General features: G+C 40.7%; 1 protein-coding gene across 1 annotated transcript in view; it reads left to right on the forward strand.

Moving 5' to 3' along the window:
• The window catches only part of PPARGC1A (PPARG coactivator 1 alpha), a 71681-nt gene that overhangs the window by 45398 nt on the left and 4074 nt on the right, over positions 1-22209 (forward strand). Inside the window, exons 8-12 of the mRNA XM_024217131.2 lie at positions 6341-7253; positions 7795-7899; positions 8036-8156; positions 17294-17415; positions 17774-17925. Coding sequence (XP_024072899.2) covers positions 6341-7253; positions 7795-7899; positions 8036-8156; positions 17294-17415; positions 17774-17925 — 1413 coding nt within the window. The remainder of the gene's footprint in view (positions 1-6340; positions 7254-7794; positions 7900-8035; positions 8157-17293; positions 17416-17773; positions 17926-22209) is intronic.

A 22209-nucleotide genomic window follows, 5' to 3' on the forward strand; every position in this document is an offset into this window, starting at 1 on the left:
AAGTATGTTAGTATAAATAGCAGCTGCCTTGATCTCTCTGTTGAAAGCAGCTTCGGTTCCCTCACCAATGAATTAACTGTACATTAGAAAAATAAATAAATAAATAAATAAAGAAGTTAAAGCATTCCCCACTCCAGCCATCAGTGTTCATCACACATACGTAAAATTGAATTAAAAACTGTTCTCTTACCTAAATGAAATTGTTCTTTAGAAGGGGCTGCATATTATACAGACATGTACTTTTTTTCCCCGTTCTAAAACTGAAAAAATAATTTCCATTTTATAATTCCAATATTGCCTACAACCTTCATATAACTCCAGGAAGTTTAAAAAAAAAGGTTTTAGAGGAGACAGCACATGTGTAAGAGGTTCTTAGCCTGGGACATACACCAAATACACTACAATTAAACATCAAGTCCGTTGCTACTTAAAATCACTGCTCCCTAGGCTTATTGCTGGTTAAAACAATAAAACCTCTCTGCCCTTAATCATATTACACACATTCTACATTGTAAGGCATGAAATAATTTCTTAAAGGAACATGTGTGTATGTCACAAAGCACTGTGGACTGCTGGAGTGTATAGAGTAAATACAGGGGGTCAAATGCCCCACGTGGTGTCATCAGCAACAACTCCAGTGGAGTTAAACCGGCTCATGCTAAGGCTAAACTGAGTTGTTGATTCAGAGCTGCTTATGGAGTCTGGAGAAAGCTGTACAGTCAGCTAGCAACAGGGTATAAATGTACCAGGAGTCATTTAACTGGAGTAGGATCATGCGGGTGTACTAGCAGCATACCCTCTTGCAATCCTAGGAGCAGAAGGAGAATCCTGCTTGGCTAGAAGCAGGAGTAGCAGTAGCTCGAGCTGTAGCAGCACATGGAGACTCTTGTTGCTGATTGTCATCAGAAGGAGCAACAGTATCCAGCTCAACAGCACCATAATCAGCACAGTCCTCCTGACTGGCAGCAGAACCAGAGGCAGGAGCAGCAAGGGGCAGCAGAGCCCCTTTCGCTAGGTCTCAAACGGGAGTGGGGCATAGGGCATCATGCCAAGCAGTCCCTGCTTCTGGAGTATCATTCATATAGGCCAGAAACAAGCCTGACCCGTGTAAGCAGGTTCTGTTCCCTCCTCATTGGCTGTTGCTGGTTCTGCATTACCCCTGTCTGTCTTCAGGAGCCACTCAACTACAGTAAGCTCTTGCTCTCTCCTATCCATGACTCATTCCTGCCAAGCAAAAGCAACACCCAGTGGTAAGCCACATCTCTGCTTTATGCTGCTCACTGGCCAAAGGGCCTGTGGCCTGGTCCTTCCTGACAAGCTCTGGTGCTTCCTCCCCTATCCCCAATTTCCTCTGACATTATCATAGTTGAGGAATTCCTCCCTGTCAACAGCCCTTTGTTAACCACAGATGTGAGGATCAAGTGACTGTTGGGGTATGCTTGGGGACCTATGCTGTGTGTAGAAGTGATTGCAGAGGGCAGTCGTTCCCAGGTGCTGATCCCCATGCCTCAGTATCTGGCCACTGCTGCTTATGGTTTTTTGAAAATCAATGGCTTTCTCAACTCTCCCTGCCTCCTAACACGCTCTGTCCCCAAAGCACAAAGCCACTGTATAAGGTATATCAAGGGGGGCTCAGTGAACACTTGCAGAATGATGACACTCCTTTACACACAAATCCCTGTATTTATGTGAGTAAAAACTCTCCCCAAAATTTTCATGCAGTCAAAATTTGGTCACTCAGAAAATCTGACAAAAAAGTGTGTGAACAGAGATTGAATAGTGATTTGGAATTCACATGCATTTTTGCAAACCCCAGTATTCACCCATCGCTAGACCTGAGCAGCCGCTTGGTTGTCAGAACAAATACTTAAATTCTACCAGGCAAAAACTTGTTTGGCCTCAAAATGATTTCTGGTACTTGAGACAGAGAAAGAGAGATATTAGTCCAGAGGGAATAAAATCTAGTAAATTATTAGATATTTTCAGGGTCTATATTTATCCTCTGCGGTAGTGACAACAAGATTAAACTGACTGCTCAACAAGCATGTAGTTTTTTATTATATGATGGCTATTTAATTTTATTATATTTTCCTGGCTTCTGCAGTCTTGTGCTGTACAAAAGCTCTACCGATTATTTTACTGAATCAGGCTATTATCTTGCATTCAGTGCTTTAAGTGGCCTTAAATAATGTTTCTCTTGATAATCCCATTTTCAAACTCATAAGATATAAAGGAATCCATTTTTAATAACCCTCAGAACCTCAGTGCGCTTGTACAAAGGTTCATCGAGATGCATTTCCTGAAGGATGTGAAGGCTCCAAAAATATACCAACAAGCAGAAGCATCATCAAACATTTAAATGCTAACAGTAACATTAGATTTTGCTGCCTATATGAAACAGCATTGTAAATGAGTCTTAAAAAGTCAAGATGTGACATTTACTGTAAATGTATTCCCCTAATTTATTCTGATAAACCTAGCTGAGCCAAATGAGTTACTAAGTTTTCTCTACTGCAGCTCATGGAATGCATCTAGGTGATATGAAAACTTCTGCCTGTCCTCACAGACTTTTCTATAAAACAGGTCACTGAGCTGAGCTGGCGGAGCTGGCATACATATGAAAGTCTGTTGTCGCACAGATATAAGAAGTGGTGCTCATTTGGCATATACACTATTTTAAAGCAGAGATCATTGAGTGAGTTCATAGTATATAGATGGAGCGAGGCAAAGTACAAAGTTACCATTTTCCAAAGCCATTCAATTAAAGAAAAGTCCCTACAAAGAAAATGGTTTTATAGCATGTCATGAAAAAAATACTTGCCTTTTACTTAAAAAAAAAAAAAAAAAAAAAAAAGACTGTTTAAAGGGGATGATTGTAGCGTATGTACCACTTCTAACAGATTTGCTGTGCAGAAGTACATAAGTGTGAGTGATGTAGAGGTACTTGTTTATTATAGAGCACATTTCAATGCAGTAATCATAAATATTGCTAAGGTTGTGCTCTGTTGAAATATGACCTACATACTCTTGATTGTTTGTGTTACGTGATTTGTCTGACACCCATTACATTCTGGGTAATGGCAGCCATTTGTTGCTGTGCACAGCAGGCTCTTTTGACAAAAGAAAATAGGCAGCAATAAAAAAGCTATAGTCTGAATTACATTCTGCACAGTGCTGCACTGCTGAGAGTTTGTGCAAGTGTGTTAACAATGCTCTGAACTGCCTCTTGTCAGCCTTCAGCCTGTAATGGCCATCTGTCCTTACATAAATCTGTCAAAACCTGCTAAGTTCAAGAGAGAGCCTGGAATATACCTTGTACTGTCAACACTCAAATTTACACATTCGCAAAGAAATCAGCGTGCATGAAATAATCCAAAGGTCAGAGAATATTTTAGCACTACTGATTTAGGATCATGGTGTGAAATTAAGATTACTGTGTAAAGATGAGCAAAGGTGACACTGATGATGAATAAGTACGGAATTAATTTTCTCAAAGTTTAGCTGTTTGGATGCTGAGCATGGGAGGGGCTTAGAGGTGGAGAATTCAGCAGTGACACAGACAAAACAAAAGCCAACTCCAAGCTTTGCTGTAAACTAAAACACAAACCTTTCATTCAGATTTCAAATGTCCATTGAACTTTTTGAACAATTTATTTTTCATTTATGCTCACTTGTGCACTTCTGCTTCTGTCCAAGAGCAGAAGGACGGGTGCCAAAATGCTCTGAGGAAACCGTTCCTCAGGACAGTTCCAGCGTGATTTTGCAGGTGAAAGAAACTCCAGTAGCTAGGCTCAGCACCTGGACTTTTAGGTTCTTCTCTACACCGAGCCTTGGTCTCCTTTGTGGTTGGCTCAGCATCACTACCCCTGAAAGCAGTTACGCTGTGCGTAAAGCCAGTGCTCACACAGGGCCAGTTTAACTAAGGAAGAATACAGAAATGATTTTATTTGGTATGTTACAGTATAAATAGTTTTTGTTTTGGTAAAAAATAAAAAGTAAGTAAATATTTCAAATGCTGATGGTGAAATGCTTGTGTTTAGAGAAAAGCAGCAACTAGTGATGGGGATAAATATTCTCCCAGGTTATTCTTCCTGAAGGGGCCATTTGGGGTTGTTGCTGTTTTTAATAAATATAAAAATTCAGTAATTAACCCTTGGGTCGCTCATGGGGTGTCTAATTTTACAAATCAAAATGCTCCTTGTGAATTTTGACAAAAGTAATGGTATTTACTCATTAATTATTTGTTGATTCTTATTTTTAATCCAGAAATGGTGGTGTAGAATGTCAAAGGGAATTGTTCTCTCCAATTTACCCAACTGACATTAGCCCATCTGGAATATTCAGCATGCACATGTAATTGGCCATTTGGCTAGTTTGTTAGTGGGTAGGCAAAGAGGAGGAGAAAATGGAAGATGTGAACTGAAGGGGATAGTTGTACCGATCATGAATTTAAAACTTAAGCAGTTTGCTGAGGCAGCTTTAACTTGAGGACCAGTGTTTGTGTATTAGGACTCATTGCCCTTGATGGCATTAGAGGCAGGCCTTAGTATACAAGAAAAGTTCATAAACATTATTTTCAAATGTTCAGACAAAATCAGGCTTTTCTTTTGCATCAGGTATTCATGTCTTGCCGTTCCTATCTGTTTTTGTTTTGTTTTCTGGAGCAGATTCATTGCCGCTAATGCAGTGGGACTCCCAGTCTCCATTTATGTCCCTTAGAGAGCACTATGCGTTGATGGAGGCTTTTCCTTCTTTGCTGCAAACTGCTATAAAACATGTTCCATTTGTATTGATCTGCTGAGCACCATTGTATGGTTAAAAATACAAAACAAGAGGAAACTCTGCACATATTTGAAATAGGCATTTTCTCAAACTGTATTCACATTCCCTGTCCATTCTCCCTAGGGAAGTGATGGAAAGCCCATTGCTTGGGTATTTTAAAACTGGGCTGGACAGCATTAGAAAGTACACTGCATTGGCTTCAGAGTTGGTATAAGGGATGGACTAGGTAATCTAGTATATTTTTTCTGTCTCTCTTTGCGATATTTTCCTATCTCTGGCTCTGATTCAGGAAAGCACTTCAGCACATGCTTATCTGTAAGCATATGTTTAAGTCACAGGGAAATCAATGAGATGTAAATGCATGCTAAGTTAAGCATGTGCTGAAGTGCTTTCCTGAATAGTAACATTTTCTTGAACAAGAGCCCCGATTTACTATTGTTCTAGATTTGTGAACACAGTTGTCCTTTTATGCAATGTGAATGTCTCCTTGTATGAAGTCTGAAGGAAACTTTGAGAGCAGTACACTTTCTCTGCACAGAAATATTGTAAAATTAGCTGTAGGATGTAGCTTTGGCTCCCTGCTTTTTAAGGATTACAGTTATGTTTAAATTTTCATCTCTGTCTAGAAATGTAACTTAATAAATTATCATTGTGCTGTGGAAAAACCTGGTAGTTACTGACATGACATTTATCTAGTCTTTATTTACGTATGTGTTTAGTTGATAAACTCAGGTAAGTTTCAGTCTCTCCACCTCATGACACTCCACGAATATTTAGTTCTAAATAGAATGGCTCATTGCGGCTGCAATATTTATTGGTACAGTTCACTTAGGTTTTTGCTGCAGAACCACATTTTAGGCAAAATGTATTAGTTATGCTTACAAGAATGTATTATACATACATTAGCAATGGTTTACTAAGTTAATGAACTGTGGAGACAAAGAATCATTGCAGTCAAGTCGTATAGTTGCTGTAGTTCCTTGCATTAATGCACTGTGCATTACAGAAGTTACTTTGGTAGCATTCATTTCATTTTTCCAGATTGGCTTTCATCCAGGTTTTCATCTGTTAATTTCTTTGACCTCAGGACAGACTTCTTTGGTTTGGGGGGAAAAACAAACTGTGTGAAAGCTAAAAGTAACTTCCTCAGTATACATCTTATGTAATAAATACAGTTGAAGCTACTGCAGGACTCTATCTCTCTCTGTATACAGATACACACACAGCATACACACGCACGCACACACACACACACACAACATTAAAGTGAGTAGTAGATGTACTTGTAAAAAAAGTGACAAAAATAATATTGAAGACCTTGGGGCAACGTGTTAATATTTGCTGATGTTGTTAGCATTTCTGTCCAAAACTCTAAATACTATTGCTGGTGCATAACATCCTAGTAAAGTCAATTTATGGTTACAGAGGTATTTAAAGAAAGCAAGTTGTTTTTTTCAGGCCATGGGAAGGGAATCTTGGTTTAATTTCTTTTTCAAAGAAGAATCTGTGCTTTCTGGAAAAGCATTTTTCTCTGTTTAAAACTCTCTCTTTTTTTTAGGCCTAACTCCACCTACAACCCCTCCTCACAAAGCCAACCAAGATAATCCTTTCAGGACTTCACCCAAGCTGAAGTCATCATGCAAGACTAGTGTACCACCCTCAAAAAAGCCCCGCTACAGTGAGTCTTCCAGTTCTCAAGGACATAACACAATCAAGAAGAGTCCAGAACAGTCTGAGCTGTATGCACAGCTTAGCAAGACAACAGTACTGTCCAGTGGACATGAGGAGAGAAAGACAAAACGGCCTAGTTTGCGGCTGTTTGGTGACCATGACTACTGTCAATCTGTGAATTCAAAAACCGAAATACACATTAAAATATCCCAGGAACTTCAGGACTCCAGACAACAAGAATTTAAAGATTCTGCACCTGGGTGGCAGTGTCAGATTTGTTCTTCTTTAGAACAAGACCAGTATTACAAGAGAGAGACTTTACAGGCAAGTAAGCAGGGTTCCCACTCTAGCAGCCGAAAACAGCTCCAAGACCAGGATATCCGGGCCGAACTGAATAAGCACTTTGGTCACCCCAGCCAAGCTGTTTTTGATGAAGAGGCAGATAAGGCCAGTGAACTGAGGGACAGTGATTATAGTAATGAACAATTCTCCAAACTACCTATGTTTATAACTTCAGGACTAGCTATGGATGGCCTCTTTGATGACAGTGAAGATGAAAGTGATAAACTATGCTACCCTTGGGATGGGACAGAAGCCTATTCATTATTTGATGTATCGCCTTCTTGCTCTTCTTTTAACTCTCCATGCAGAGATTCAGTGTCTCCACCCAAATCCTTATTTTCTCAAAGATCCCAAAGGATACGCTCTAGATCAATGTCCTTTCCTCAGCACAGGTCTTGTTCCCGTTCTCCATATTCCCGATCGAGATCAAGGTCGCCATGTAACAGATCCTCTTCCAGGTACTGTCTGAGAAATGCAAATGTATTTATAATGGACATGAAGGAAAATAAATCCAGAAGCAGCTGAATCTAGAGAAGCTCCTCTTATTGCCTTTCAGATCATTAATCTTGAAGATAATGGGATTGTGACACAAAACACTTGTTGCCATTGTCCTTTAAACTTGCCAATGTTGAATACTCCTAGTGGAGACAGTCAGACCATAAACAGAGCAGTCAGTGAGAAATTTACTTAGCTAACTGTTTCCATTTTCTGCAAATCTGCTGTGTGCCAATCTAGTTGCAATCCATATAAGATAAAGTCACACTGGCTGACTTGGTGCTCTGTGTTAGCATGAATAAGGGATACTACAAAACACAAAACAAAACACAGCACTCCAAGGCTCCTAAGTTAGCTATGAGATCACAAACTGTCACTAGAAAATCTCACTGGTTGCTTCAAAGAAATTGTAGATTCAAGTAATATGTAGCTCGCAAGAACATGGTGTCAATAGACTTATACTAAATGACAGAAGCAAATGTCCTTTTATGTTCTTTCTTACAGATCTTGTTACTATTATGAGTCCAGCCACTGTAGACATCGAGCATACAGAAGTTCTCCTTTATATGCAAGATCACGATCCAGATCACCGTATAGTTGTAGACCCAGGTAGCATGTTTTGTTTGTATTTGGCTCACTTTTTATTCTGTTCTTCTGAGATAATGAGATGCTCCAGAAATTGTATTATTCATTTTACTTTGACAAATTCAGGTACTTGATTTAATGATTAAGTTATGTTTCCTAGATATGACAGCTATGAGGAATATCAGCATGAAAGACTGAAGAGGGAAGAATACCGCAAAGAGTATGAAAAACGGGAATCTGAAAGGGCCAAACAAAGGGAGAGGCAGAGACAAAAAGCAATTGTAAGCACTGTGAAGATAATTTTCATTTTGAAAGAGGTTTTGGGGTGGGGTTTTTTTGGTGATAGATTACTAATGCTAAAACTACAGCATCCTTCTCTCTTTTCCTTATAATAAAACAAACAAAATCCATACAAAAATCTCTTGGCACACATTCCTTAATAATTCTGATCTCTTAGGCTAATATGTGTTTTCATTTCAATTTTCATTTTGACTGTACAAATTAATTTTTTTAAAGACACTACAAATTGTGACTTTCAAATCTATTCACAGTCAACAAACAGTGAGGCTTTACTAGACAAAGCTTTGTCACAGATAATAAGTAGCATATTAAGCATTGGTCCCATCTCTTCATCAGAAAAATGCATATTAATATATTAATCTATTAGAGAAGCAGCATCTGATACAGTACATCATCTACCAATAATTGCCAACAATGTGACACAAGTATGTACTCCAGCATTTCGATTTCTTTCACAAGAAGTAATAATAGGTATCGATAAGTGCACGTCTTAAAACTTGTGTCTTCATGGTACTCAAAAACTGTACCCAGAAGGCCTGAAGTATAGTTCTGTCGGGGGAGGGGAAATTGGGCCCTTAATGACAAACACAGCAGCTCGGTCTTTCTTCTGTCTATGATGTTATTAATTTTAAGAGATTTTATAGCAACCGTTGAAACTGGCCCTTTTCTAATGAACAAGTGCTATTTAATTAAATATTTTTTCAAAGTCTTCAAAATACCTGATGCAGTGGGACTTTTTTTCTATCCTAGGTGCCCTGGACACATGGGGCAAGGGCAAAGGGCATTGTTGCTGGGATTGGTAGCAGTGTTGTAGCAGTAGGGTAGTAGGCTGGATCCAGTAGGGATGGAGAGTATCTGTCTTCTCTGGTTCTGTGCTGTCATTGTATCATGGTCTGCTTGTGGGGGCTGCTTTCAGCCTGGCTCCCCTGTCCTCTCCTTTTGGTGGCCTGTCCTAGTGTCCCCTACTTTTGTACTCGTTCTCCTGTTCTTTCCATTCTGCCTTCTTCCTACTGCTCCTCCATATCCTGCTCCTATTCTACCTGCACAATTTGGGCTCCTTTAGGTTTTCACAGCACTCTTCTAGGGCCTAATCCAAAGCCCATTGAAGTCAATGGAAGTTTTTCCATTGTTTTCAGTGGCTTTGTATCAGACACTTACGCATTCAACTGACTGCAGCACTGACACATTTCTCCTTACACTGCTGGGGGCCTTAAACATTGAGCTCAGGCCACAGAAACTGCAATGAAGGGAGGCAGTGTGGGCTAGTGGCTAGAGTACTGGACAAGGACTCCAGGGCCCTGGATTCTATTCCCAGCTCTACTACTGCCCTGCTGGGTGACCACGGGGAAATCACTTTACTTTTCTGTGCTTCAGGTTCCCTAGCTGTAAAATGTCGATGATACGTCTTTTGTAAAGCACTTTGAGATCTATAGATGAAACGTGCTCCGAAGGTCTGATCCAAAGCCCATTGACTTCACCCTGGATCAGTCTCCATAAGAGTTAGCTGTTGTTATTCATTTGTAAAATATCAGGCTTGTAGCTACTCAGAGAAGAGCACTAACTTTCAGTAGCTGTAACTCTCACCTGAACTTCTTTGTTAGGTACAGGGCTTATCTGAAACTCAAATATACCGCTGTCAGAAGTACTGAATCATGCAGCCGAGTACATAGAAAAATGTATGCAACTTAAAACAGCAAACACCTTTGTTCTCTCATAGGCCAGCAGCCAGTCAAGTAAAAGTGAGGAGGCTGTGAAAGGTTACATTGAGGGGGGAGGGAGAAAAATGAAAATGAAGTCTAGGTATCCCCAGCTGCATTTCCTGTATGTTAGAAGAATTTTAGACAGTTCAAAATCAAAACTCCATTAAGAAAGCAAGCACCTAGTGTGTACTTATCCATAAATCAGTACTAAAATAATCTAGCAGTGTGGCAAATTATATCCTGTTAAAATACCCATAAATGCAGCATAATAAAAACATAGAGCCCTTGTGTATGTTGCATCAGCAGAGGATGGAACCCTATCAATTTTTTGTCACCATCACAAGCTTTATATTAAAAAACGGTAAAAAATGAAAGCAGGTTATTTCCTCCCCTGTATGAATAAGCACTGGGGATGAAATCCTTGCCCATTGAAGTCAATGGCACAATGGGGCCAGGGTATTACCCTGGTCTCTCTGTCCCCCCTCTCTAATGTTCCTCTCCTTAGAAAGCTCTTTTCTACTCATCTTCTCTCTTGAGAGACTCTCCTCATTCCCTCTTCAACAACAACAATCTTTCCTTCATATTCTTTCCTTGGGACTCTCTTCCCACCTACCCCCAAATTAAGGTTGCTTTGTCCTCCACCTTGGTGAGTTTCCCCAACTTCCTGTTGAGTCTCTTCTAACTCTGAAAGGACAGATCCATGTTTTCCATATAAATACAAATTCCTGAAATATTAGGCTCCAGCTCACTGTCTCATGCTACTGAGGTTGGACTGGACAGATGTCTCTTCTCCACAAGAGACGCAGAGCCAGGATCTCAGGAGCTGACTGCAGGAGAAGTGCTAACGAGGCAGCAGGAGGTTGCATAGGACTGGGTAGCAGCAGGTATGATTGAGCTAAATCCGGGCAGGTATTAATGGATCAATACACAGAGTCAGCCTAAATCGTACAGCAGCATAAATGCACCTAGAAGGGAAAAAAAACGACACATGAATCGCATAATTTAATCTGTCAAAACCAAATGTGCAAAAATGCCTTCTGATTGCACATGGCCAATAGTCTGTACATGCAGTTAGCATCTTGGCAGATGCAAATATATATTTTAGCCACAAAATACTGAAGATACTTGTTTCCAAAATCTTGATGCCTGTTCGCACTCCTGTGTGATGACTGTATGTGTAAATGGTTGTCCATTCAATCTGGTCATGCAGAAACTGAGGCCAGGTTGAGGCTGACTAAAACTGTGAGCCAACATTTTCAAACATGGATGCCTAAAATTAGGCACCTAAATTCATATCTGACCATCTAAATAAAAGTGGCTTAACTTTCAAAATGAGGGGCCTCCTCAGCTCCCATTGAAGTTAATGGGAAGTTCAGCCTCCTGAAAATCAGGCCACTTATTTGGGTGCCTCAATATGGATTTAGGTCTTAATTTTAGGCAACCAAGTGTGAAAATGGTGGCCTGAGATATGTATTTTTTTAAAATGGAGTTTAATAGTTTATTAATGCTATTGTAAAAAGAGGTATTCTAGGGATGAATATGCTTTGTGAACAAGTTTTATATACCTGGGGTGAGATCCTTGCCTCATTGAAATCAATAGTAAAACTCAGTGGGGTCAGAATTTTACTGTGTGTGTGTATTCATAGAACAATAGTTGAAGCCCTCTTTAGCTAACAAGATGTATCCAAATCACTTAATAATGCTAAGTGGCAGCTTTCTAAATTATCACAATAAAGACCCCTTCATCATGACATTTGAGGCACAACTCTAAGGGTACATGTACACAACTCTAAGGGTACATTGCAGCCAGGGGTGCAATTTGCAGCTCACATAGACATACCTGTACTAGCTGTCTTCTAGCTAGATCCAGTGCTTAATTTGTGCCAGGACTTGCCAGGCTTGGCAGTTCATAGCCCCAGCACCTCTGGGCTTGCTGCATCAGTTATGAAAGTAAAAAAATTGCTTGAGTCCAGCACTTCTTTCATTACCAATTAAGCACTGGCTATATCATTAAAAATAGCAGTGAGGATGCTGCAGTATGGGCTTCAGTGCAGGCTACCAATGGAAGTATCTAACTTAGGAGGATTGGGGGGAACGGGGGGGTCAGGCACACGTGTGCAGCCTGTGCTGAAGGCTGCACTGCCATGTCCTCACTGCTACAACTAGCAGCAGTATGTTACTCAAACTGAAAATCAGCTCCTGCTGCAATGTAGAGGTGCCCTGCAACAGTTGATACAGGGAACTAAGAATCCAAACCAAAACAAGTGACGTGCCATGAAGTTTCAGATGCACCTGATTCCTCTGAGCAGTTGCAGGTAATTTCTGAGCTGATGCAGAGGCTTTTGCCACCACAGCCTATATTCCTACATGCCTAATAATTCTCAAGCTGTCATTTCAGACTGATAATTAACGCTTTACATTCCTGGAATCTGCGGCTGGGGTAGCAAAGCTTAAGTAGTGAGAGGAATTAGCAGATGGGTGAACATCACAGAAGAGACATTGTATTGGCCAAAGAACAGAGTGGCAACTCTGTAGTGTGCTACCCAGCATGCAGTGGGAAGAAGTTTTATGTCATCAGTGAGGGGGAAGAAATAGCAAAAAGGCAAAGGCTTGAGAGCAGTGGTGGCCCGGAGGCCTAGCTGTAGTGCAGAGGAAGCTTGAAAAGGCTGTAGAGCTACAGGTGTGATGGAACACAGAGCAAGCCTTCAGAGCATTACCACTCTAGAAGCATTGAAACCCTTTGATGTTTCAGCAGCTCTTGACGCACCACTAAAGTGATGTCTTAGAACCAAAAGGTTAAACCATGTGATTAGCAACCTAGCGTTTATAAATCTGTGCTGCTGCTGCTATGCTGATTTTCTGTAGAATTCTCAGTCTCCCCTCATTTGCAACCTGCGCAATCTGCGGGCAAGGAATCGGGATAACACAATGCCCCTTTGAAAGACGAAACAAGAAAATTACTCTAACATCTTTACTTCTCATTTCTTAAGTGCTGACAATGGACATGACACAAATCTCAGGAGAGCCCTTGCCCCAGAGAACTTATAGACACAGGGAGAGTACAAAGGAAAGTATCATTTTAGATCAAATACATTGCTTTGCAACATGAAGACAAGAGAGAGACCTTTTTATAAATGAATATTTGACTTCTTTAAAACACACCCAACACTGCCTAAATCCCCAGTGGTGAGAGGTTCACGGTTTCTTTTGTCTCAATGATTTTCCATTGCCCCTCCTCCTGATAATTACGATTTATTATTGTATTGCAGTAGCACCTAGTGGCTCTACCTCATTGTACAAACACAGAACAAGTGCTATCAACAATCACTCTTTTTTGCCCACTGTCCTACAGTTCACCTAAGTGCATTGTTGGACCATTGCAAACATGGAAATCAAAAACCACACAGGACACTTTTTCTTTTCAAGTCTTCGTGCTCTCCTTTTTGCCACACTTGTTTCCCTACAGCAGCATTTATTCGCTGATTCACTTTCCAAAGCAGGTCTCCCTCATGACCCTGCTTGGGTTAGAAGAAGGTTGAAATTTTCCCAACTTTTTTTTTCTTTTTAATTTCTCAATCTAACCATTCCCATTGCACTTTCAAATGGGGGCTTTGCCTGCAGCTATAAGGATGAGCTCCTTTATTATCTTGTGCTAAAACTGACTTGCAGATCACTTACCATGGGAGGCAGGGTAGTGATAGGGTTGTAACTACTTTCCACCCACTCTTGGGGAAACAGCAGATCCTTCAGACAGGCTCAGGAAATGTTGAAAAGAGTTCAGATTTACTCTTTGGTCTCCCATTGTACTGCCTGAGTTTGTGTAAACAGCTTTACATATACTGGATGATGTAGCATTATGTGGGTTTCAGAGAACTGCATGCAGGCCACACCCTAAAAAGGGTGGACCAGTGTTTTGTTAATCCAGGGCAAACATGGACCATCTTGGAAGGACATGGTGAGCAGCATTGTATGAGCCTTTCCCAGTGCACTGCTGCAAGCACACCAGCAGTGCACGAAGGGGAAAGAGAAGCAGCAGGGAGAGACATGGCTGAGCATGGCTTCCTCTAGCACTACTGCCTTTGGTAAACACCGCACCCAGAAGTCACTCAGCAGCAGCCCAGGAGGCAGTGGGCAGAAGAGCCTGGCATGGAAAAACTTTGTTCCTTGCAAAGCTGACAATTGGGAATGAGGGAGAGAGTTCAAGCGGAAGGAAGAAAGTTTGTGGGGGAGAGTGTTTGGGAGGCAAGAGAAAGCTCAGCATAGGATGGCCGTCCTGGCCAAACTGGACATGCAGATGGCAAACCTGGGTCTCACTCTGACTGCAGTAAGGAAAGCTTGGTCACACTAGGAATGCTGGCCTCACTAGCTTTTTAAATTTGAAACCATACATTTTATTTATAGATCTACAAGTTTTCCTACCCACACGGTCAGTAAGCTAGTTTTTCTGAGGACAGGATAAAAAGCAGGAAGGCGATCTTAAATTAAATCCAAAGGAGGACCAGGCATGTTGGGCCAGAGATGGTTGGCAGGGCATATCTTCATATACCTGGCAAATCATTGAACCATACTCAGAGCTTGTGATGCAAGGTAAATGATCTGCAGACTGGGGTGAAAAGCTTGACAGTGTTTTCCAGAGTTTTCTGCACATTTCTCTCTGCCCACATTAAATTCGAAACAAAAAACTGTCCTCTGTAATTTTCCAGTGTCCCAGTTCATACATCATCTCCTATAACAAGTGCAATAAAGGGCATATTTAATGTGTACATACGGACTTGTGCGTGTTACTTTTTATAAAAGAAAAGGAGTATGTTGTAATCTTGTTATGCTCGTGTAGCTCCTGTTATTAAAGGTGTATGTCTTTATGAGAGGAGATTACAAATAATCTCCTTATAATCACATTTAAATCAACAAAAGCCAGCCAAGCCAATGTCAATGCTGAAATGAGCCCTATTCTCTCTAATACTTAGACACCCAGGCACCCCCTTTAAACAAACAGTTAATGAGAACATCTTGTTGTGCCTACATATTGAAGGGCATATGGTACATTTCAGCTTTACATTTGAATTTCCTTAATTTTGTAGTTTTAACTTATTCCCTTAATGATACATTAGCAAGATTTTTTTTAATTGTTCAGTTTTGGTTTTTTACAATTATCTTAAAGATAAAAGGGAAAAAAAAAAAAAAAAAAAAAACCCTGCACACACATCCTTACTCAGTCTCACAGAAGTGTGTGCAACAGTTATTTCCATCACATTGTTATATAACAATCTCAGCATCAGTGTGTGATACATTATGTTTTTTCAGTCGAAATGTAGTATCTCAGATGACGTGCATTAGTCAGTTTGATATGTTATGTTATACTCCATCTGGCCAGTCATTTAGGTTCAATATCTAGTGTCAGTGGAATTGTTTCTTATCAAGTGTTTCAGTGCGGTTACATCCTCTATTTGGTAAGACAGTCTGGAAAGTAATTATTGTGCATATGCAGTCTTTACTGTTTTTAAAGTCTGTGGGTTGGGGGTGGGGTGTCTGTGCTTCCTCATGCCCAATCATACTGAATGCAAGCAGAGAGGAGAGGAAGGAGGTTGGGGTATTGACCTCTGCTGCACGCTTCTCAAATCCCTTGTAGTTAACAGAAAACCCTCTGTTCACTTCTCCACCTTCTGCATGACCATGGATCTGGGTTGGACATCCTGGAGTTAGAGGTTGAGTATAGGACCAAGAAGCAGCTGCTGTTCATAGAATGTCCCCCTTGTAATCCCATGGTTATCTATGGTCAAGTTAATGCTTCTCTTAGTTGCATTAATTTCTTTGTGCTGTGTTGCTGTCAAATTCTCTACTAGTGTAAATTGGTGGTGTCCCATTAACAGTAGAACTGGGCCAATCTGTAGCAGAGAATTGGCTCTGAGACAGGATATTGGACATACATGTGGGTAGGAAAAGCCAAAAACTTGACAATGGTTAGGCTACTGATGTGGAGCGACCATGACCTATCTTGCTGGACTAATACTGTTTCCCATCTGTCTATCTATAACCATCTTTTATATCTTGTCTTAGACTTAGATTGTAAGCTCTGTAGAGCAGGGACCATCTTTTTTGTGTTTGAACAGCACCTGGCACAGTGGGGTCCTGGTCCATGAGTAGAGCTCCTAGACACTACAGGAGTTCTTCAAAGAACTGTGCTGCTTGGGAGAAGCTGCAGGACTAGTGCTTCTTTGCCCTCTGGACCTTGGGATCTTTGGACCTTGGGATCTGGGAACTTGGCAATCTCTTTCCACCTGTCATCGTCTGCAACTCGCTAATTCCCTCTGTCCTGAGTGAAGCGTTAGTCAGAAAATCCATCAAGTGAAACTCCCAGAGTTTCCTAGGTTTGGTCACTCTGTCATGGATTTTAGCTTAGGGGGGTATAATATGGACCTATGGCTGGAGTTTGAACTGTTTGAAAGGTACCTTTGTTCCAAGTACCAAAGAACAACATACCAGTCAGCATTAGTGCCTGCAAAATTACACAATTGAATAAGTATCAGAGGGGTAGCCGTGTTAGTCTGAATCTGTAAAAAGCAACAGAGGGTCCTGTGGCACCTTTAAGACTAACAGAAGTATTGGAGCAAAAGCTTTCGTGGGTGAATGCCCACGAAAGCTTATGCTCCAATACTTCTGTTAGTCTTAAAGGTGCCACAGGACCCTCTGTTACAATTGAATAAGAATGTTTCAACATTTTTGCTAATAAACCAAAAATTTAACTGTAACTATAAGAAATATGTTATTTTGCTTCCTCAAAGAAACCACTCATGTAATTAGAAATTGTCTCTAGTCTCAGGCTGAGAACAGGTCTTTCTTCATTTTTAGGTTATAAATCACTAAAAACTAGATTATGGTGGCAATGCTGACTATCCCTTAGTTAGGTCTGCTGTGTACGTGTCTAGAATGTATTTTTATTATTGCCATGATTGTTATTTATTATTTTTATTACTGAGATTGATTCCCCTTTGTGCTTTGATGTTGTTCAGACACATACTAAGAGACAGTCCCTGCCCTAAAGAGCTTACAGTCTAAATGGACAGACAGACAGAGGACTGGAGTGGAGCAGAGGCATAAAGAGATGTTCCATGTCACATAATGGACAGTGGCCTAGACAGTAATAGAAGCACCCAGGTCTCCTGACTCCTAATTTGGGGCACTATCCCCTGGACCACACTACCTGTCACATGTAATAATACCATTTAAATATCTACTATGTCCTTACTCGGAGAACAATATTGCTGTTAGCAGAGGGATGGATCTAGTAGGCCTTTTCCACCTCTAACTATGCTACCATCATTATGCAGCCCCAACTCACCCCTATATATGTAAATATATATCATCTGTACTGCACCTATCATAAAAAGTCCCTCTTCTTCCTTTCCCTGTCTCCACAGGAAGAACGTCGTGTGATGTATGTGGGTAAAATCAGAGCTGATACCACCCGAACAGAACTGAGGGACCGGTTTGAAGTTTTTGGTGAAATTGAGGAGTGTACAGTACATCTGCGGGATGATGGGTAAGAACTTTCAAGGCTATTTCCTGTTTAAAAACGGCCCTATATAAAAAAAAAAGTATGACAGTAAGATCACTGGTAGGGGCGTTACCAATGTAAGTGCTGTGACAGATGACATGCTGAGTTCAAAACCTTATTTATTTTCTTTCATCCTTATTTATTAATGTTGCTAGTTGAGATTTCCTGTCCCAGAAATAAGTATTTAGCTGCATGACAGGACAATCATGCTGATAAATGGATGCAGTAGCTTTGGCATTTGCACTACAGTAGCACCAGTATGTTCCTGCTTTCAGGAAAGGGTTATGTTGATGTGCATTAACGCTTTTTAACTTTTCTTCTCAATTGTATTTTTCAATTACAGAGACAGCTATGGTTTCATCACCTACCGCTATACTTGTGATGCGTTTGCTGCTCTCGAAAATGGATACACTTTACGCAGGTCAAATGAACCTGACTTTGAGTTGTACTTTTGTGGACGCAAGCAATTTTGCAAGTCTAACTATGCAGACCTAGGTAAGTATTTTGCTGTACATGAAATGTGAGTACTTGATATAGAGATCAAAATAAAACACATAATCCAGGGCTATCCAGGGTTTTGTTTTGTTCATAGCTATTGTATTTAAGTGTTGCTGGTTTTTTAAAGGCAAATGGTTTCTGCTTATTTGGCGAAAACAAATTTAAAAACTACAACTTTGTCTAATGGCTGAGTGGCAGGCTTTCATAGAGTTTATGTACCATTCATTTGCAATTTATCTATATCGGTATGGAAATCAATGGACCCTATTGGTGAAAATATTGCCTTGGCGAAATGACAGTACTCGGGAAACTTTCTGCATGCATTATTATTCTCTGTAATGTAATAACTTCTTGGTGCTGATACTGGATGTATTTATATGATCCATAAATAGAGGTAATGGTAGAGTCCCAAACAAAATAAACTTCATCATGATTTTTGCCCTTTCGTATGTTTACGTGCTAGTTATGTAGAACCAGCTGGAGACAAGGACTACAGACTCATAGGGTATGTCTACCCTGCAATAAAACACCCACGGCTGGCCCATGTCAGCTAACTTGGGCTCGTGGAGCTATAAAATTGCAGTGTAGACATTTGGGCTTGTGCTGGAGCTGGGGATCCCAGACTACAGCCCAAGCCCAAACATCTACACTGCAGTATTATAGCTCCGCAGCCTAAGCCCCACAAGCCCAAATCAGCTGAACCAGGCCAGCTATGGGTGTTGTTTTGCAGTATAGACATGCCCAGAGATTTTAAAGCCAGAAAGGACCATTTTGATCATCCACTCTGACCCCTTCCATAACACAGGCCATAGATTTCACCCTATGATTCCTGCACGGAGCCCAAGTTTGTAATGGAACTAGAGCATCTCTTTTACAAAGACATCCAATCTTGATTTAAGGACTCCAATTGATGGAGAATTTACCCACTCCCTTGGTGTTCACTGTTCCTGTGATTGTCTCTAATTGCAAGCACTTAAGGCTAAATTGTCATAGCCCTTCCTGATATTGGAACATGCTGGGTGTAAGACCTCAGCTTACTCCCCTGTTCAGACTGTGACTCAGGCCTTGGCCAGGAGAGCAGGACGTGCTCATCCAGTGCTGCTTCTGTTTGAAGTGTGTGTGCAGGTGTTAAATTTTTACAGCATGCATGCAGGTGTTTGTGTGTGCACATGCAGAGGCCATATCGATCCACCTGAAAATTGGCTTTTAAATATGTTATCGTGCATACATTCATGATACATGATACATACATCCTATTTTAATGACCTTTTAAAATGCGGATTATTCACTAAATATTAAACCTTAGCTAGTACCTGTCTAAATAGAATTAAGGTATAGCAGATATTCTTTTCTGACTGAAATACCAAGGGAAATGTTATTACAATACCTTCATTAATTAGTTATTGTGTTTTTATGAATTAATGACCACAATCATTAAAATTGCTGCGTAACCCTGTAACACAGGGCTAATGAAATCTTGTATGCGCTGCCCTTGGCTTTGTGTGAAGCAAGAAGTGAATACAAATATATTTTTTTCTAACCAATTGATGTCTTCTCAGAGTAAATGATAAAAGTGATATGCATTGTTCACAATGAATATGCTATAATTCACTTCACTTGCTAAATAGATAGTGTAAAGCTGGGAAAAGGCAGCTGACTGCTGAAGAGATATGGGACTGATGATGAAAATATAAAAGGTGGCAAGTCATTTGTTCAAATGTTGGCTGATAAAAACAGCAAAGACAGATTGAAGTCTTGACTTGGTTTGACATATCTTCTGCAGTGATGAAGCCAGGGGTGTATCTAGTATCTCAATACATCTGGGGCTTAAAATAAGCTTCCTGACGGGGACCCTCTTGAACATTATTCATCATTGGCTGTGGGCCCTTCAAGATCTTTCTATATTGAGTGGGATCCTCAAAGTATTTCTGAGCTGAACACCTTTGCTTTGTACTACTGACAGCCTATGCCTCTCTCCACTTCAGATTGCCCTCTCTGAATTTCACAGACTGTGTATCAGACATAGGGAAATGATGGAGTGAACTTTTAACTTCATGAGTCCATACAAGGGCAGAGGCAATTAATCAGCAATGGGTTGAACATCTGATCTAAAGAACAACAACATCAAAAAAAATACTGGGAGCTGCCTTTGAAGTGGCATTTCCATGATGAAGCCTAATCTCAAAGTCAAAAGAACTTGTAATGTGCATTGTGTATTCAATGCAAACATATCTCATGATTCAACCTCAGGTGTTAAGAATGACTATCATATATGTAGTGTAGCACAAACACAAGAACCAGGAATAGTCAGTATTAAATAGTGATGTGTCTGAAATGAAATGCCCACAACCTTCATCAATGTACTATGGTCCTACTTCTGCATTACATGCATATAATTAAATACATAACTTTTCCTACAAGAGAGTGGCCTCACTGAATTCACATGATTAGAGTTACATGTTTGAGTGATTGTACAATCTTGGGCACAGTGGGTAGGTTACTTCCAAAACACAAACTTAATATTTGTTTAATCATTGTAATCTGGACTGTTGAACAGCTGTGTCTCCTTAACTCTCTAGCCTGGGGTGCCTTTTACACTGTTTTGCTGTCAGAACATCCACTCCTGGCCTGCTCACACAGCCTTCAGCATGCAAATACACTCCCAGCTAAATACATGAACACTCTGAGCAGTCACTCATGAATTACATACAGGGCGACACCCGCAAATTCTTAGTCCCAGCCTCGTTCCCCCAGAAATGTGCTGCTTCTACTGTTCAGTTCCCTTCTGAATAGTACAAGCTCCTAGGAAGTCTGTCATTTCATCAAAGGAAAATTATAATGCACCATCCTTGTTATCCCAAATGGAGTTTCCCATACACTTTCATCCAAACACACTTGTTAAGATAAAACAAGAAAATACATTTATTAACTACATCAAAACAGATTTTAAGTGATTATAAGGGATGATACATAAAACTCAGGATTGGTTACAAAAGAAAATAAAAGTGTAAATCGCAAGCTAGTACTTAATTTAAACTAAGAGAACTTAAAAGCAAATGGTTTTGCCTCACCATATGCTGGGTGGGTCTCCTTTCAGCCTGGGACCCTTCCCCCTTAGTTCAGTTCTTTGAGACCTGTTGATGTCATGAGCAGAGATGAAGGAGGAGAGAGGTATGAACTGTCCCTAGGATGAAATGTAAATTTCTTTTTTACATCTTCCCGTTGCTGGAGAATGGCTGCTTAAGCAGATGATAGTTTTTTAACACCTGAGTGTGGTGTCAGTGTGTCTTTGTCTCTGAAAAACTGGTTTGGGCCTGCTTTTTTAAAAACTTGGAGCATGTTACAGCAAGGATACATAGTAGAATCTTATAACTTCTCATATAATGTTGATACACATATTTTACCAAGACAATAATGTTCAGCAGATTATGACATTTCAAATGATCCCTCACAAGGCATATGTTGTCTAAAATGTATCATAGTCTTGGAAAAATGATGAACATAATAGTATAGACCAGCAGTTCTCAACCTATGGGGCAGGCCTCCGAAGAGAGGCATGGGAATGTATCAAGATATGTGCGAGCTGTGTACTTTTTTTTTTTTTTTTTTGAAGAGCTCTGGCTGTCAGCCCTGGGTGGCTCATGCAGAAGGTCCGGGCACACCCAGGAGGCAGGGATAAAAGGGACAGCGGGGGCCCCGCCAACCTGGGGCTGACAGCAAGAGTCCTGTTACCTGGGCTCAGGCTCTCCTTTCCTCCCCACTCAATCCCTCACCTGGGGGCGACAGGCCTCAGGCTTTCCTTCCGCACTAAGTTTGCTGTGAAAAGTGATTGACAAATGTCACTTTTCACATTGCCACTGTTACTTCTGCACTGCTGCTGGCACAACGCTGCCTTCAGAGCTGGGTGCCCGGCCAGCAGTCGCTGCTCTCCACTCTGCCTTCAGAGCTGGGTGTTAGTATATGTACTTGGGGGGAAGACCATAAATGACTACAGACCCAAAGAAGGGGGGCCCAATCAAATCAGTTTGGGAACCACATTATTATTTATCATTTGTATTACAGTAGCATCTAGAGATCCTAACTGCAGGTCTCTAGTGCCAGATGCTGGGAATGGATGACAGATGGATTACTCAATAATTTCCCTGTTACGTTCATTCCCTTTGCAGCACCTGGCATTGGCCACTGTTGGGAGACAGGATACTGGGCTAGATGGACCTTTGGTCTGACCCAGTAAGGCCATTCTTATGTTCTGTACAAAGCCATAGTCCCTGCCCTAAAGAG

This window comes from Terrapene carolina, unplaced genomic scaffold (assembly GCF_002925995.2).
Source record: "Terrapene carolina triunguis isolate 2854851 unplaced genomic scaffold, T_m_triunguis-2.0 Scaffold66, whole genome shotgun sequence".
Classification (NCBI taxonomy): Eukaryota; Metazoa; Chordata; order Testudines; family Emydidae; genus Terrapene; species Terrapene triunguis.